At 41.5% G+C, this 13,632-nt stretch overlaps 1 protein-coding gene across 1 annotated transcript in view; it reads right to left on the bottom strand.

Annotated features, from left to right (window-relative positions):
• LOC126988053 (transient receptor potential cation channel subfamily V member 5-like) overlaps positions 1-13,632 on the bottom strand; it is a 97,753-nt gene that overhangs the window by 19,643 nt on the left and 64,478 nt on the right. The window contains exons 11-13 of the mRNA XM_050845849.1: positions 9,855-10,059; positions 8,740-8,976; positions 674-846 (exon numbers count right to left, since the gene is read on the bottom strand). Coding sequence (XP_050701806.1) covers positions 674-846; positions 8,740-8,976; positions 9,855-10,059 — 615 coding nt within the window. The remainder of the gene's footprint in view (positions 1-673; positions 847-8,739; positions 8,977-9,854; positions 10,060-13,632) is intronic.

Below are 13,632 nucleotides of genomic sequence, written 5' to 3' on the forward strand. Positions count from 1 at the left end.
CTATAGAGACTTAACAAAAATACAGTGAGAAAATGCAAAAGGTAAAAAATAAAAGAAAATCTGTTTATATCTCGAATTTCTGTGAATGAGTGAAAAAGGATAAAACAAAAAACAGGTGTATATATTTGCATTCCCGAATCTAAATTATATCGCGTAACATTAATTAATTATGCTGTTAGAGATACCGTGTTGAATGGCAAAAAGGGGGACCTATGATTACATCTCACACACACACACACACACACACACACACACACACACACACACACACACACACAGAGAGAGAGAGAGAGAGAGAGAGAGAGAGAGAGAGAGAGAGAGAGAGAGAGAGAGAGAGAGAGAGAAGGAAAGAAAGAAAGAAAGAAAGAAAGAAAGAAAGAGAAAAGTAACAGACGCATCGCCAACTCCTTTGCTCTCTCTCTCTCTCTCTCTCTCTCTCTCTCTCTCTCTCTCTCTCACACAGAATGAAACAATGAAAGAAAGAAAGAAAGAGAGAAAGAAAGCGAAAGGGAGAGAAAGCAGTGAGTGAGAGGATCATATCATATTAAAATCAATTTAAATATATACAAACTGACAAAAATAAATAAAATAAAATAACTAAATAAATAAACAAATATACAGACAACATAAATAAAAAAAAAAAAACACCACCACCACCATCACCACCACCCACCTCCTGATGATCTTGGTGATGAATAAGGAGGCGTTGTGGGCGGTGAGGTGTAGGTAGTGCGTCTTGTTGTGACACGTGAACACCAGGGGCGGACGCGGCGTGGACGAGAGGCTGTCGGCGGTGGCGGAGGCGTTGAGCAGGTCGTTGAGCCCGCTGCCCAGGGTCACGGGGGTCTGGGGTAAGGGAGAGTGGGGGAGAGTGTGACATACAAATAAAACAACATACTCATTATTTTTACAACAAAGGGGACAGCACAAGGGGGTCTGGGGGAAGGGAGAGTGGGGGAGAGTGTGACATACAAATAAAACAACATACTCATTATTTTTACAACAAAGGGGACAGCGCAAGGGGGTCTCGGGGAAGGGAGAGTGGGGGAGAGTGTGACATACAAATAAAACAACATACTCATTATTTTTACAACAAAAGACACAGCACAAGGGCACAAAAAAGGAAAAAAATAATAATAAAAGAGGTGGCCATTTTTTTATAGCAAAGGACACAGCACAAGGGCACAAAAAAAGGAAACAATAATAAAAATAGAGGTGGCCATTTTTTTTATAGCAAAGGACACAGCACAAGGGCACAAAAAAAGGAAACAATAATAAAAAAAGCCCGCTACTCGCTGCTCCTGTAAAGAGTCCGAGGAGGTGGCCGAAAGATGGGTCAGTACACTCACACACAGACACACAGGTATACACAACAACAAACTGCCAAGGTAATTTTTTGTCTACTTTTCGGGTCTCTCGAGTAAACAAGTTTCTTATGTTCTCATTTCAATATCTTCTCTCTTTCTTTTTATCTTCTGTCCCATTTTCTCGCATTTTCAGTTCAATTTTCCGTCAGTTTGTATAGAAAAGTTTAAAGACATATTATAGGTCACTCACGCCATAATCCTAGAATGACACACACACACACACACACACACACACACACACACACACACACACACACACACACACACACACACACATGCCCACATTATGCGGTTGTATAATATTCCCCAGTGTAAAAATAATCTCTCTCTCTCTCTCTCTCTCTCGTATATAATGCATCACCTTCCTGTGATATAATGCAAATTACTCGAGATAGAGAGAGAGAGAGAGAGAGAGAGAGAGAGAGAGAGAGAGAGAGAGAGAGAGAGAGAGAGAGAGAGAGAGAGAGAGAGAGAGAGAGAGGCAGACAGAAGAGGGAGGAGAAAGTGAAACAAAAAATAATAATCTGTGAAGTGACAAGCAGAAAACAATTAGAAGCAGGAGACGTAAATAAATAAAAGAGGAAGAGAAGAAGTGTAAGAAAGAGTAAAGAGAAGAAGTAACAGACGCATCTCTCTCTCTCTCTCTCTCTCTCTCTCCCCCCGCCGGGAAACAAAGAAATATTGAATTCTCTCGACGCATAAAAATTACTCTTCTCCTCCACGTGTTCGTGTTCCTCCTCCTCCTCCTCCTCCTCCTCCTCCTCTTCCTCTTCCTCTTCCTCTTCCTCTTCCTCTTCTTCCTCCTCCTCCTCCTCCTCCTCCTCCCCTGTTTGCTGCCTCCTTCCTCTTTGCATTTTCACTCATCCAGTAGTATTTTTTTTCCTCTCTCACATCATTCTGTTTTGCATAATGCCAGTATATCATCTCTCTCTCTCTCTCTCTCTCTCTCTCTGGGGAGCTTGACGTGGAGTTCTTCAACGCATGGAACAATTTCTATGGACAAAGTGAGCTCTTCCACAGGGACGGATTGCACCTGTCTCCCATCGGGGCAGCCAGATTCGGAAGGCTCCTCAACGACGCAGTACGTGTCATCCGAGCAAAAAATGAGTCACAGCCACGTCCCTCCACCCCGCCCGTGTAAATAGACGCCGTGCATCGCAACAAACCCGTAACCGTGATCCCGCAAGTACTACCACCTCTATTACCAAGCCTCTAGATAACTTAAAAATCCTTAGTTTCAATGCGCGTAGCCTAAGAAACAAATTTGATGAACTGAGATGTCTTGCTCTAACAGAAAATTTTGACATAATTGCTACAACCGAAACAGTTATCGACACCACAAATATTGATTTAAGTTCCGAATACAACATAGATGGCTACAGACTCTTCAACATAGATTGTGTAAACCGTAGAGGCGGTGGCGTCGCCTTTTATGTCAAAAGCTATTTGCAACCCACTGACAAAACACCGGGAAACAGTAACGTTGAACATTTGTGCGTGCGAGTAAACATTGCAAAAGTCAATTTAAATATATCTGTCACCTACAGACCTCCCGGGCAATCACTCGATGACGACCTTGAAATGTACAGCGTCTTAAGGCAGTCACTTAATAACAGCGACTCACTGATATTAGGAGACTTTAACCTCCCCCATATCGACTGGGCGACACTGTCAGGTACAGAAGGGGAGTCACATAGAATGATCGAATTTCTAGAAGAAAATTATCTAAGCCAAATGGTTTCGGAGCCAACTCGACAAAATAATATACTCGACCTTGTTATAACGACCCAAGATAACCTAGTCAGTAATGTCACGGTAGGAGAACACCTCGGTTCTTGCGATCATAAATTAGTGCGCGTCGACATTAGAGCTCAATCATCAGTGACTGAAAATAAAGTAAAGGTGCCCAATTTCAAAAGAGCTAACTTCGTAGAAATACGACAAAAACTAACGGAAATACAACTATCAGATTACGGCAACGTAGAGGAAGCCTGGCTAAGCTCTAAAAATCACTTACTCACTCAGCAGAACACATTCGTCCCCTTGTGCGAGAAGCGAATTAACACTAATAAAAGCCCACCGTGGTTTAATAGCGAAATTAAACAATCAGTCAATGAGAGAAAATTGTTTTACAGGTTAAAGAAAGAACAAAGCACGCCCGAAAACATTAGACTTTATAATGATGCCAGGCGACGAGTAAAAAGACTAGTAGGTCAAGCAAAGCGTAGATATGAAGAAAATATTGCAGCCAACTGTAAAAATAATCCGAAATCTTTCTTCAGTTACATAAACAGAAAGGCGATCAAAAGTGGTATTGGACCTTTAACAAACAGCGACGGTGCACTAGTGACTGACAGCCAACACATTGCAAACCTCTTAAACAATTACTTTTCCTCGGTGTTTAATACTAACAGTCTTCCTCTCGCTACCACCAACACCAGTACTATTGTAAATCTCGAGCATGCATTGCCTAATTTTGAAATAACAACCGATGAAGTCCTTAAAGCTCTCCATTCACTTAAAACAAATAAAAGTCCTGGACCCGACAAAGTATATCCTATACTGCTTAAAGAAACAAAGAGCGAAATACCCTCCTCCCTCACTACCGTATTCAATATGTCCTTGCGACAAGGCATCGTCCCTTCGGATTGGAAAAAGGCTAACGTGACACCGATTTTTAAGAAAAGAGACAAAAAAATACCAGGTAACTACCGACCCATTAGTCTAACTTCAATTGTAGGTAAGCTACTCGAGAGCATAATTAGAGACAAAATTGTGAGTTACCTCGAAAGCCACTCATTAATTGGGGATTCACAACATGGCTTCCGTAACAAAAGATCCTGCCTGTCAATCCTACTGACCTTTTATAACGATCTCTTCTCAATTTATGACGTAACCAAATCAGTGGACGTAGTCTATCTTGATTTCCAGAAAGCGTTTGATAAAGTCCCACATCATAAATTACTTTATAAATTAAAGCAAATAGGCATTGACGGTCAAGTAAACCAATGGATCGCGAATTGGTTGAGCAACAGACAACAAAGAGTTGTGATTGACGGATTTAACTCAGAGTGGGCGCCGGTCACTAGTGGCGTCCCTCAGGGCTCGGTTCTTGGCCCAGTGCTCTTCATTATTTACATCAACGACGTGGATGTTGGACTCAATAATTGCATTAGTAAATTTGCAGACGACACAAAGATTGGTAACTCGGTTCTCACTGACGAAGACAGGCAAAGCCTCCAAGAGGATTTGCACAAAATTTCAGCTTGGTCGGATAAATGGGAGATGCCCTTTAACGTAGACAAGTGCCAGGTCCTTCAAGTTGGAACAAAAAATAAGAAGTTCGATTACGAAATACGCGGCGTTAAACTCACAAGCGTTCAATGCGTTAAGGACCTGGGGATTAAAATCGCGTCAAACCTCAAATTCTCACATCAATGCATCGATGCAGCAAATAAAGCGAACAGAATGTTGGGCTTCATTAAAAGAAACTTTTTATTCAAGAATAAAGATGTAATACTTCCGCTCTACAATAGTTTAGTCAGACCCCACTTGGAATATGCGGTACAGTTTTGGTCTCCCCACCATGCAAAGGACATTGCTAAACTAGAAGGTGTTCAGCGTCGAACAACAAAAATTATCCCTTCCTTGCGCAACAAATCCTACGAAGAAAGGCTTTCCAACCTTAACATGTACTCTCTTGAGAAACGTCGCCTCCGAGGAAAACTGATCGAATGTTTTAAAATACTTAATTTAGACAGAACAAAATTGTTTATGATCGATGACACTTTGCGAACGAGGAACAATGGCACAAAACTCAAATGTAGACAAGTAAATTCAGACTGCACCAAATTTTTCTTCACCAACGTTGTACTGCGAGAATGGAGTAAGCTCCCACCATCAGTGGTCCAGTGTAACACGATTGACTCCTTTAAAAACAAGCTCGACCGTCACTTCCTTGAACTTAATATTAACTAGAGTAGAAAAGCAACGTTTTGGAGCCATCTGATTAACGTAAAATCACTTAGGTTTAAGGACAGACCACCTAGTCTGGACCATGGGGTCTGTGTGGTCTCATTTTCTATGTAAATCAATGTAAATCTCTCATTTCTTTGGTTCTTACTTTTTCCTTTATTTCTTTCCTTTATTTTCTTTCTTATTACTTCATTTATCTCTATTTGGTACCTTCGCATATTTCTCTCTCTCTCTCTCTCTCTCTCTCTCTCTCAATAACACTACAATACGCAGGTGTGTTCTCAGTCACTTATCAAAGCACTTCTAATAATTTCTCTTTTTTTAATTATTTACGGAAAACCTTTGAATACGCTTTTGCTTGCCCGGCACTTTTCATTTCCACGGTTTGGCTTTTGTGTCGCGCGTAATTTTCTGAGACGGATGCTATCAGAATAGTAGAGTGTGTTGTTCTTCCTGTGACCTGTACTGTGAGCGAGAGGTGGAAAAAATGTTATAATGTTTGTGCGCCAAGTCTCGTGTTGACTGAGAGATCACCGTTTCTTTTAATGCATTCTTTCCCTCTGATTGTGTGTGTGTGTGGGTTTTTTTACAACAAAGGAGGCAGCTCAAGGGCACAAAAAAAGGAAATAATAATAATAAAAAAAGCCCGCTACTCGCTGCTCCTAAAAAAAAAAAAAAAGAATCCAAAGAGGTGGCCAGAAAGAGAGGTCAGTTTCGGCAGGTGTCCTGATACCTTTCTGCTTTGAACGCGATAAAAACAGAGAGAGGGAAAGAGATAGAAAGACAGATTGATAGATGGAGAGAGAGTGAAGGCCTATGTGTGTGTGTTTGATATAAGTAGCTCCATTTTTCAATACAGGTGCTTTGATCTGCTTCCTTTATTCGTTAACAGTACAGTAAAATAAAAGTTAAGCTGGGAGCATACGCTATAGCTGCGCGTGGCCTAGTGCTTATCTCCGACGCAGTGGATTCGAACCCGGGCCTGCGAATTTGTAACTATACACGTTAACCACTCCACCAAGAAGACGTGACGAAACATCAAACACAAAATCAGAGCTAATGGAGTCCACAGTCGTCCGTTTTGAGCTGCCGTGACCCAATATTCCTTTTATGGCACCGTCAACACACACACAGAAGCAGTGATTAAGGTGGGTGTAATTAAGGTGTTTTGACCCACTTTAGCCTCATCCGTGACAGGCCTTCCCGGAGGACTCTTATCTGCCCTCCAAACACAACCCGCGCTGGCTCGTCTGGGACGGTTCAGGGAGGGAGGGAGCATCAAACTTTGCCAGTGAACGTCAGTCTCCTCGCTTATCTCCGCCCCGCGCGGCGACTCATCACAGGCAGACACAAGGGGACCAGCAGTCAATGTTTTTAGGGTTAGAGGAGGAGGATCTACGAAGCGATTGAAAGCGATAGAGGTGAAAAGAAGAAGGAGGAGATAAGACTGGGAGGCACATATTCTGTCCGTATTCTAAGACACTCCCGGCCCTCACAACTATTTTCAAAGTCCATGGAGGAGATTAGTCAGTTTTCGCGCGACTTTCTTCATGGTGTAAAATATCCCTCTTTCTGGGGTTAAGGATGCAAGACCAAGAGGAACACATTCTATAATATCAAACGCTTCTGGCTCTCACAACAACTTTTTCCAAAGCCCACTGAGGAGATTAGTTGGGTTCTCAGGAGTCTTTTTTTCACGTCCATGATAAAGAAGTCTTGTTTTGGAGTGTTAACGATGCAACAAAGGGAGATACACTGTCCGTAAACACTAACTTTCAGATCTCACACATATTTCCGAGGGCCAAAGAGGAGATTAGTTGGGTTCTCGGGAGTCTTTTCTCACGGCCATAATAAAGAAGTTTTGTTTTGGAGTGAGAACGATGTAACAAAGGGAGGTACACTGTCCGTATTCACTAACGCTTTCGGATCTCACACATATTTCCGAGGGCCAGAGAGGAGATTAATCGAGTTCCCAGGAGTCCTTTTTCACGTCCATAATACAGAAGTCTTGTTTTGGGGTGTTAAAGACGAAACAAACTCAGTATTCACTAGCGCTTTCAGATCCCACACATATTTCCAAAGGCCAGAGAGGATATTAGTTGAGTTCTCAGGAGTCTTTTTATCACGTCCAACTTGGAGTCAGCTGTTTAAAGTCAAGAGGAGAGCAGGAGGGAGGTGAAAATGAGAGCGCAGGTAAAACAGAATTGATAAAGGAGAGGCTCAAAAGTGATTTCCGAAGGACGAAAGAGCAAAAAAGAAGGTTCACATGATGGCAATGAGACCAAATGATGTATTATATGGTTTAAAGATGAGAAGTTAAAATCAGAACTGACATGAGGCGAAGGTGAAGGTGACGGAGCTAAAGATGCTAAGAATTATGTTGGTGGTGAACGTGAATACACAAGACAAGGAGTGAGTATATTAGAAGAGCAACACAGGCTATATGCATCAGACACAGAGTAAAAGGGGTCGAAATTGAGATGGTTTGGACATGTGCGGAGGAGAGATGCTGGGTACGTCGGGAGAATGATGCTGGGTGGAGATGGAGCTGTCCGTCACGCAAGAGCAAAAGAGGAAAGTCAAAGAGGAGGTTCGTGGAAGTGGTGATGAGGGAAGATGCATAGGACAGAAGGAGATGGAAATTGAGGATCCGCTTAAGTGGTGACCTCTAACGGGAAGAACCAAAGGAATAGGAAAATGGCGAAGAGGAAGAAGAAGAAGAAGAAGAAGAAGAAGAAGAAGACGAAGAAGAATGAAAACAAGAACAAAATTATCAAAAAGAAAAAAATCAGCAAGGGAAACAAAAATAAGGACTAGAAAATAACAAGAGAAAAGTAGAAAGAAAATAAAAATGAAAAGATGGGAGAAAAGAAAAAAAGGTAGAAAGAAAAGAAATAAAAAAGATGAAGAATAAGCAACAAAACAAGAAAAAGAACAAAACAAGAAAAAAGTAGAAAGAAAAGAATAAAAAACAAAAGAAGCTGGAAAAGAAGAAATGGAAGAATAAAAGTAAAAAGAAAAGAAATAAAAAAGATAAAAAGAACAAGAAACAAACAAGTATAAGAACAGAAAATAACAAAAACAAAACAAAAAGAAAATTGGTCTGCCGTTCAGTCTACGCATATCACACAACGCATTCAGTAACACACACACACACACACACACACACACACACATAACCCCACCCACAAACACATAACCCCCTGCCCCTAAGAATTCCAATCAATTACTTCTCCCCTTTCCTTCCCTTACCCCTCTGTCCTTCCTCTTCCCTTCCCCACCACATCATCACTTACAACCACTTATTCTTCCCTTTTCTTCCCCTATTTCCCTTCCCTTTCCCCTCCCCTATCAATCCCCAATATCACGCCCCACCACCACCATCATCGCCACTCACCGTCTCTCCCTCCACCAAGTACTGCACGGTGACGGCATCTTCAGGGGGTCTCGTCACCACCTCATCGTCCTCGCCCTCGTCCTCGCCAGCGGCCAGAAGGAGCGGCGGGAAGTCCTCCAGGTCCTCCTCCTCCTCGGGCTGCGACGTGACCCTCGAGGTGAAGGTCGTGAAGTCGTAGTCATTGGTGGCGTTGGTGACGGTCGTGACGAGGCCGCCGAAAGTTGGATCCGTGGTGACCTGAAGGAGAGGGAGACTGTGAGTGTGAGAGAGGAGGAGGAGGAGGAGGAGGAGAGATAAATGGATGAAGGTGTAATAATTAGACAAAGGAAGGTGAAGGAGAAGGAGAAAGAAAAGGAGGAGGGTAGGGAGAGGAAGAGGGTGAGAGAGTATCTAGGCGAGGAAGAGAAAAACAGAAAAAGGAGCAGATGCAGGAAATATTAAAGGAGGTAAAGGAGGAGGAGGAAGCGGGGTAAAACGAGGAAAGGAGGAGGAACAGGAGAGAAGGAGGAGGAGGAGGAGAAGAAGGAGATAGAGGAGTAGTAAGAGACAAAGGAACGGAGAAGGAGGAAGAGGAGTAAAACGAGAAAAAGGAGAGGAGTTGGAGAAAGAGGGGAAGGAGATAAAGGAGTAGTAAGAGACAAAGGAAAGAAGGAGGAGGAAGAGGAAGACCAAACAGAGGGATTAAGACAAAGGCTGAGGATAACTGAGGGTATACAAGCATGAGAACAGACGCGGCAAGACACAAGGAGAAGTAGCTGGGAGGAGGAACGAGTAACGAGGGAGATCGCGCTGGCGGGATGAAACACGACTAAAGATCAATGAACAAGGACAAGCGACATCTTCCTTACGTCTTTATCCTCTTCCCTGCTTTACTTAATCATTTTCCTTCCTCCCCTTTTCCCCTCTTTCTTCGTTCCCTCCTATTTATCTCGTTTTCGTCAGGCATTCACCTCCTTCCTTCCTCCTTTCCCCTTCATTCATATTTCTCCTGTTTCCTTTACTTCATCACTCCCCTTCTCCTCCTCCTCCTCCTGCTCTTCCCTTCATTCTCATCTCCCTTGTTGACCATTTATCTTTGCCACCACCTCCCACCCTCCCTCCTCCCGTACACTCACCGTGGGGTCCTCTATCACCATGTCGGGATGCAGGTGGACGGACACGTTGACGCAGGTGATGTTAAGCGCCGGGAGCTGCATGATGGACAGCGGGTGGCTCTTACTGGAGAACTTGGACGAGGAGACACAAGGCATTGGGCGGGAGACGTAGGCAACAAGGGACACCAGGAAATAGGCCAGGAACACGAGGAAGAGATTGTTGAACCTGCCGAAGGAGGAAAATAAGATTAGGGCCACCGATGACATCAAGAGGAAGGAAGAGAGTGTTGAACCTCCCAATTGATATGAAAAGGTTAATTAAGGAGAGTAAGGAAAGATACATTATATATATAGAAGAGAAAAATAGATTGTTGAACTTGCCGAAGGGGAAAAGGAAGGTTAAGTAAGGAAATAAGAGAGATGGACAATAAGGAAAGAAATATTACAGAGGAGTCGAAGAGTAAGAGAAGGTTAAGGAGAGTAGGGAAAGATACATAATAGAAGAGAAAAATAGATTGTTGAACTTGCCGAAGGGGAAAAGGAAGGTTAAGTAAGGAAAGAAGAGAGATGGACAATAAGGAAAGAAATATTACAGAGGAGTCAAAGAGTAAGAGAAGGTTAAGGAGAGTAGGGAAAGATACATTATAGAAGAGAAAAATAGATTGTTGAACTTGCCGAAGGGGAAAAGGAAGGTTAAGTAAAGAAATAAGAGAGATGGACAATAAGGAAAGAAATATTACAGAGGAGTCGAAGAGTAAGAGAAGGTTAAGGAGAGTAGGGAAAGATACATTATAGAAGAGAAAAAGAGATTGTTGAACTTGCCGAAGGGGGAAAAGAAGGTTAAGTAAGGAAAGAGAGAAAAACAATAAGAAAATAATTATTACTGAGGAGGAGATTATTTAAACTGCGGAAAGATAAGAGAAGGTTAAACAGCGTAAAGAAAGACATTTTACAGGAGAGGAAAATACTGCTGACCCTGCCAAAGGTGAAAGAAGAGTAAATAAAGAAAGAACAGACTAAAACAGTAAGGAAAGAGGCAATACAGAAGAGTAGATTATTTAACCTGCCGAAGAATAAGAGAAAATTAAAGGCAGTAACGAAAGATATATTATAGAAAAGAAAGAGATTGCTAAACCTGCCGAAGGGTAAAAGAGGGTTAAAGTTAGTAAAGACATCAGGAAATAGGCCAGGAAGACAAAGAAAAGATTATTAAACCTACCGAAGAATAAGGGAAATTTAAGGATGGTAAGGAAAGATACATTGCAGAAGATGAAGAGATTGGTGAACGTGCCGAAGGGTAAAAGGAGGTTAAGGTCAGTAAGGACATCAGGAAATAGGCCAGGAAGACTAAGACAATATCATTAAACCTGCCGAAGGATATGAGAAAGTTAAGGATGGTAAAGAAAGATACATTGCAGAAGATGAAGAGATTGGTGAACCTGCCGAGGGGTAAAAGAAGACTAAGGACGGTAATGAAAGAGAAACTAGAGAAAAATATGATTGGATTAAAATGATATTGCTGTAATGGAAAACTGTAAAGGAAAAGACTGATTATGTGAGATGGGGAAATAATTTTAATTAAGGAGGAACGATAGATAATAAAATCCGATCAGTGTAAGAAGTAAAAAAAACATTGCAATGCTTTTATAATGAAGGAAAGAGATACAGACGTTGTTCTATATACCCCACATGTTACGCAATACCTTACGTCATACATAGAAAGCGTAATATGATGAGAGACAAGTTTTTTAGGTTATGGCAGCTAAGTGTTATGAGAGTAAGTAAAGATATGAGGCTGAGAGAAAGGCTGGCTGGCGGGCGAGGTGATGAAAGTGATAGCAGAGGGATGGAGAAGGTTATGAGAGGAAGGAAAAAAACTTATGACATTACGTGGGAAATGAGGTGAGGATATGATGGAGGCGAAGAACTAGAGCGTGTTTTTTTTTTTTAGAGAGAGAGAGAGAGAGAGAGAGAGAGAGAGAGAGAGAGAGAGAGAGAGAGAGAGAGAGAGAGAGAGAGAGAGAGAGAGAGAGAGAGAGAGAGAGAGAGAGAGAGTAAAGCCGATAACTACTACTACCACAACTACTACTACTACTACTACTACTACTACCACTACTGCTACAACTACTACTACTACTACTACTACTACTACTACCACTACTGCTACTACAACTACTACTACTACTTTTAATAATAAGACAATAAAGTGGAACAAAACAAGATAATGGAAGAGAAGGAGGAGGAGGAGGAGGAGGAGGAGGAGGAGGAGGAAGCAAAAGAAAAAAGGAATACAGATAAGATTAAGAAGATGAAGAAAGAGCGACTAAAGATAACAAGAAATATTAAGAAATCGAAACAATATTATTAACAAAGAAATTAAATCAAAGTAAGAGAAAAGATAAAGAAGTCGGGGAAGGAACAACAGGAAAGTGAGAACGAGCAAGCAAGGGACGGCGAGGCTTACGAAGATGGAAATAGAACACAACACAAAAGAACGAGAGAAATTTTACAAACCAATAAGAGTAACGGGAAAGAAAACGGGAAAAGAATAAAGAAGGAGAAAGAAGAAAGGAAGAGAGAGAGAAAAAGGAAGGAAGGCGAAGGTTACGAAGATGGAAACAGAACATAACACAAAAGAACGAGAGAAATTTTACAAACCAATAAGAGTAACAGGAAAGAAAACGGGAAAAGAATGAAGAAGGAGAAAGAAGAAAGGAAAAGAGAGAAAAAAAGGAAGGAAGGTGAAGGTTAAGAGAATAAAAACAGCCCACCACAAAATTAAAAGAAGATAAATTAAAACAAAATAACAGAAACAAAAAAACTAAAAAAGAAATGAAAAAAACGAAGAAGAGAAATGAACAGAAGGAAAGAAATAAAGAGGCATGGAAGAACGGATGAAAAATGAGTTACACAAAAGAACAGGAAAAACGAAAACAAAAGAAAAAAATAGTAACAAGCGAAAGGCTAAAAAATAAGAGAAAGAAAAAGAAGAAAAGGAAGAAATACGAGACAGGCAAGGAAGGAGAAGGTTAAGAGGATACAAATAGCACTCCAGAAAATGAAAAAGGAGAAACTAAAAAAACAACAATAGGAGTAACAAGCAAAAACCTAAAACAAAGAAAAGAAAAAAAGATAAGGGAGACGAAGGAGGAGGAGGAGGAGGAGGAGGAGGAGGAAATGAAGAAAAAGGAAACAAGGTAAAGGTTAAGAAGATACAATAGAGCAACACACAAAAAATGAGGAATAGAAGAAGATAAAAGAGAAGAGACAGATTCAGAAGAAAAAAAAATAAGAAGATACAGAAATACGAAAAAAATGAGGAATAGAAGAAGACAAAAGAGAAGACAAGACGAAGATTAAGAAGATAAAAAATAGAGGAAGAAAAATAAGAAGAAAAAAAAAAAGTATAGCAGGAAGAGGAAGAAATGAAGAAAGATGAGCCAGCAAGGCGAAGGTTAAGAAGATTAAGGTAAATACAGACCACCACATCTTTACAAAGCACTTCCTCGTCTGGCTCCTACGTGCTCGTTTGTCTTGAGAAAGGAGAGATAAAGAGGGAGAGAAAGAGAGGACCAGAGAAACAAACTCCGAGCAGGTGCGTGGGGCAGAGTGCGCTAGCCAGGGGGAGCAGAGGCCGGCAGGTAGCTCCGTGTCTCCAAATTATAGTCAACTTGGAGCTTAACAGAGCGAGGCAGGGTGGAAAAGTTTGTATTCCTTAAAGTAAGAGAGTGCGGTGTGTGTGTGTGTGTGTGTGTGTGTGTGAGACCGTGTGTGAGAAGCATGAGTGTAGGAAGAGGAA

Source organism: Eriocheir sinensis, chromosome 67 (assembly GCF_024679095.1).
Source record: "Eriocheir sinensis breed Jianghai 21 chromosome 67, ASM2467909v1, whole genome shotgun sequence".
Taxonomy (NCBI): domain Eukaryota; kingdom Metazoa; phylum Arthropoda; class Malacostraca; order Decapoda; family Varunidae; genus Eriocheir; species Eriocheir sinensis.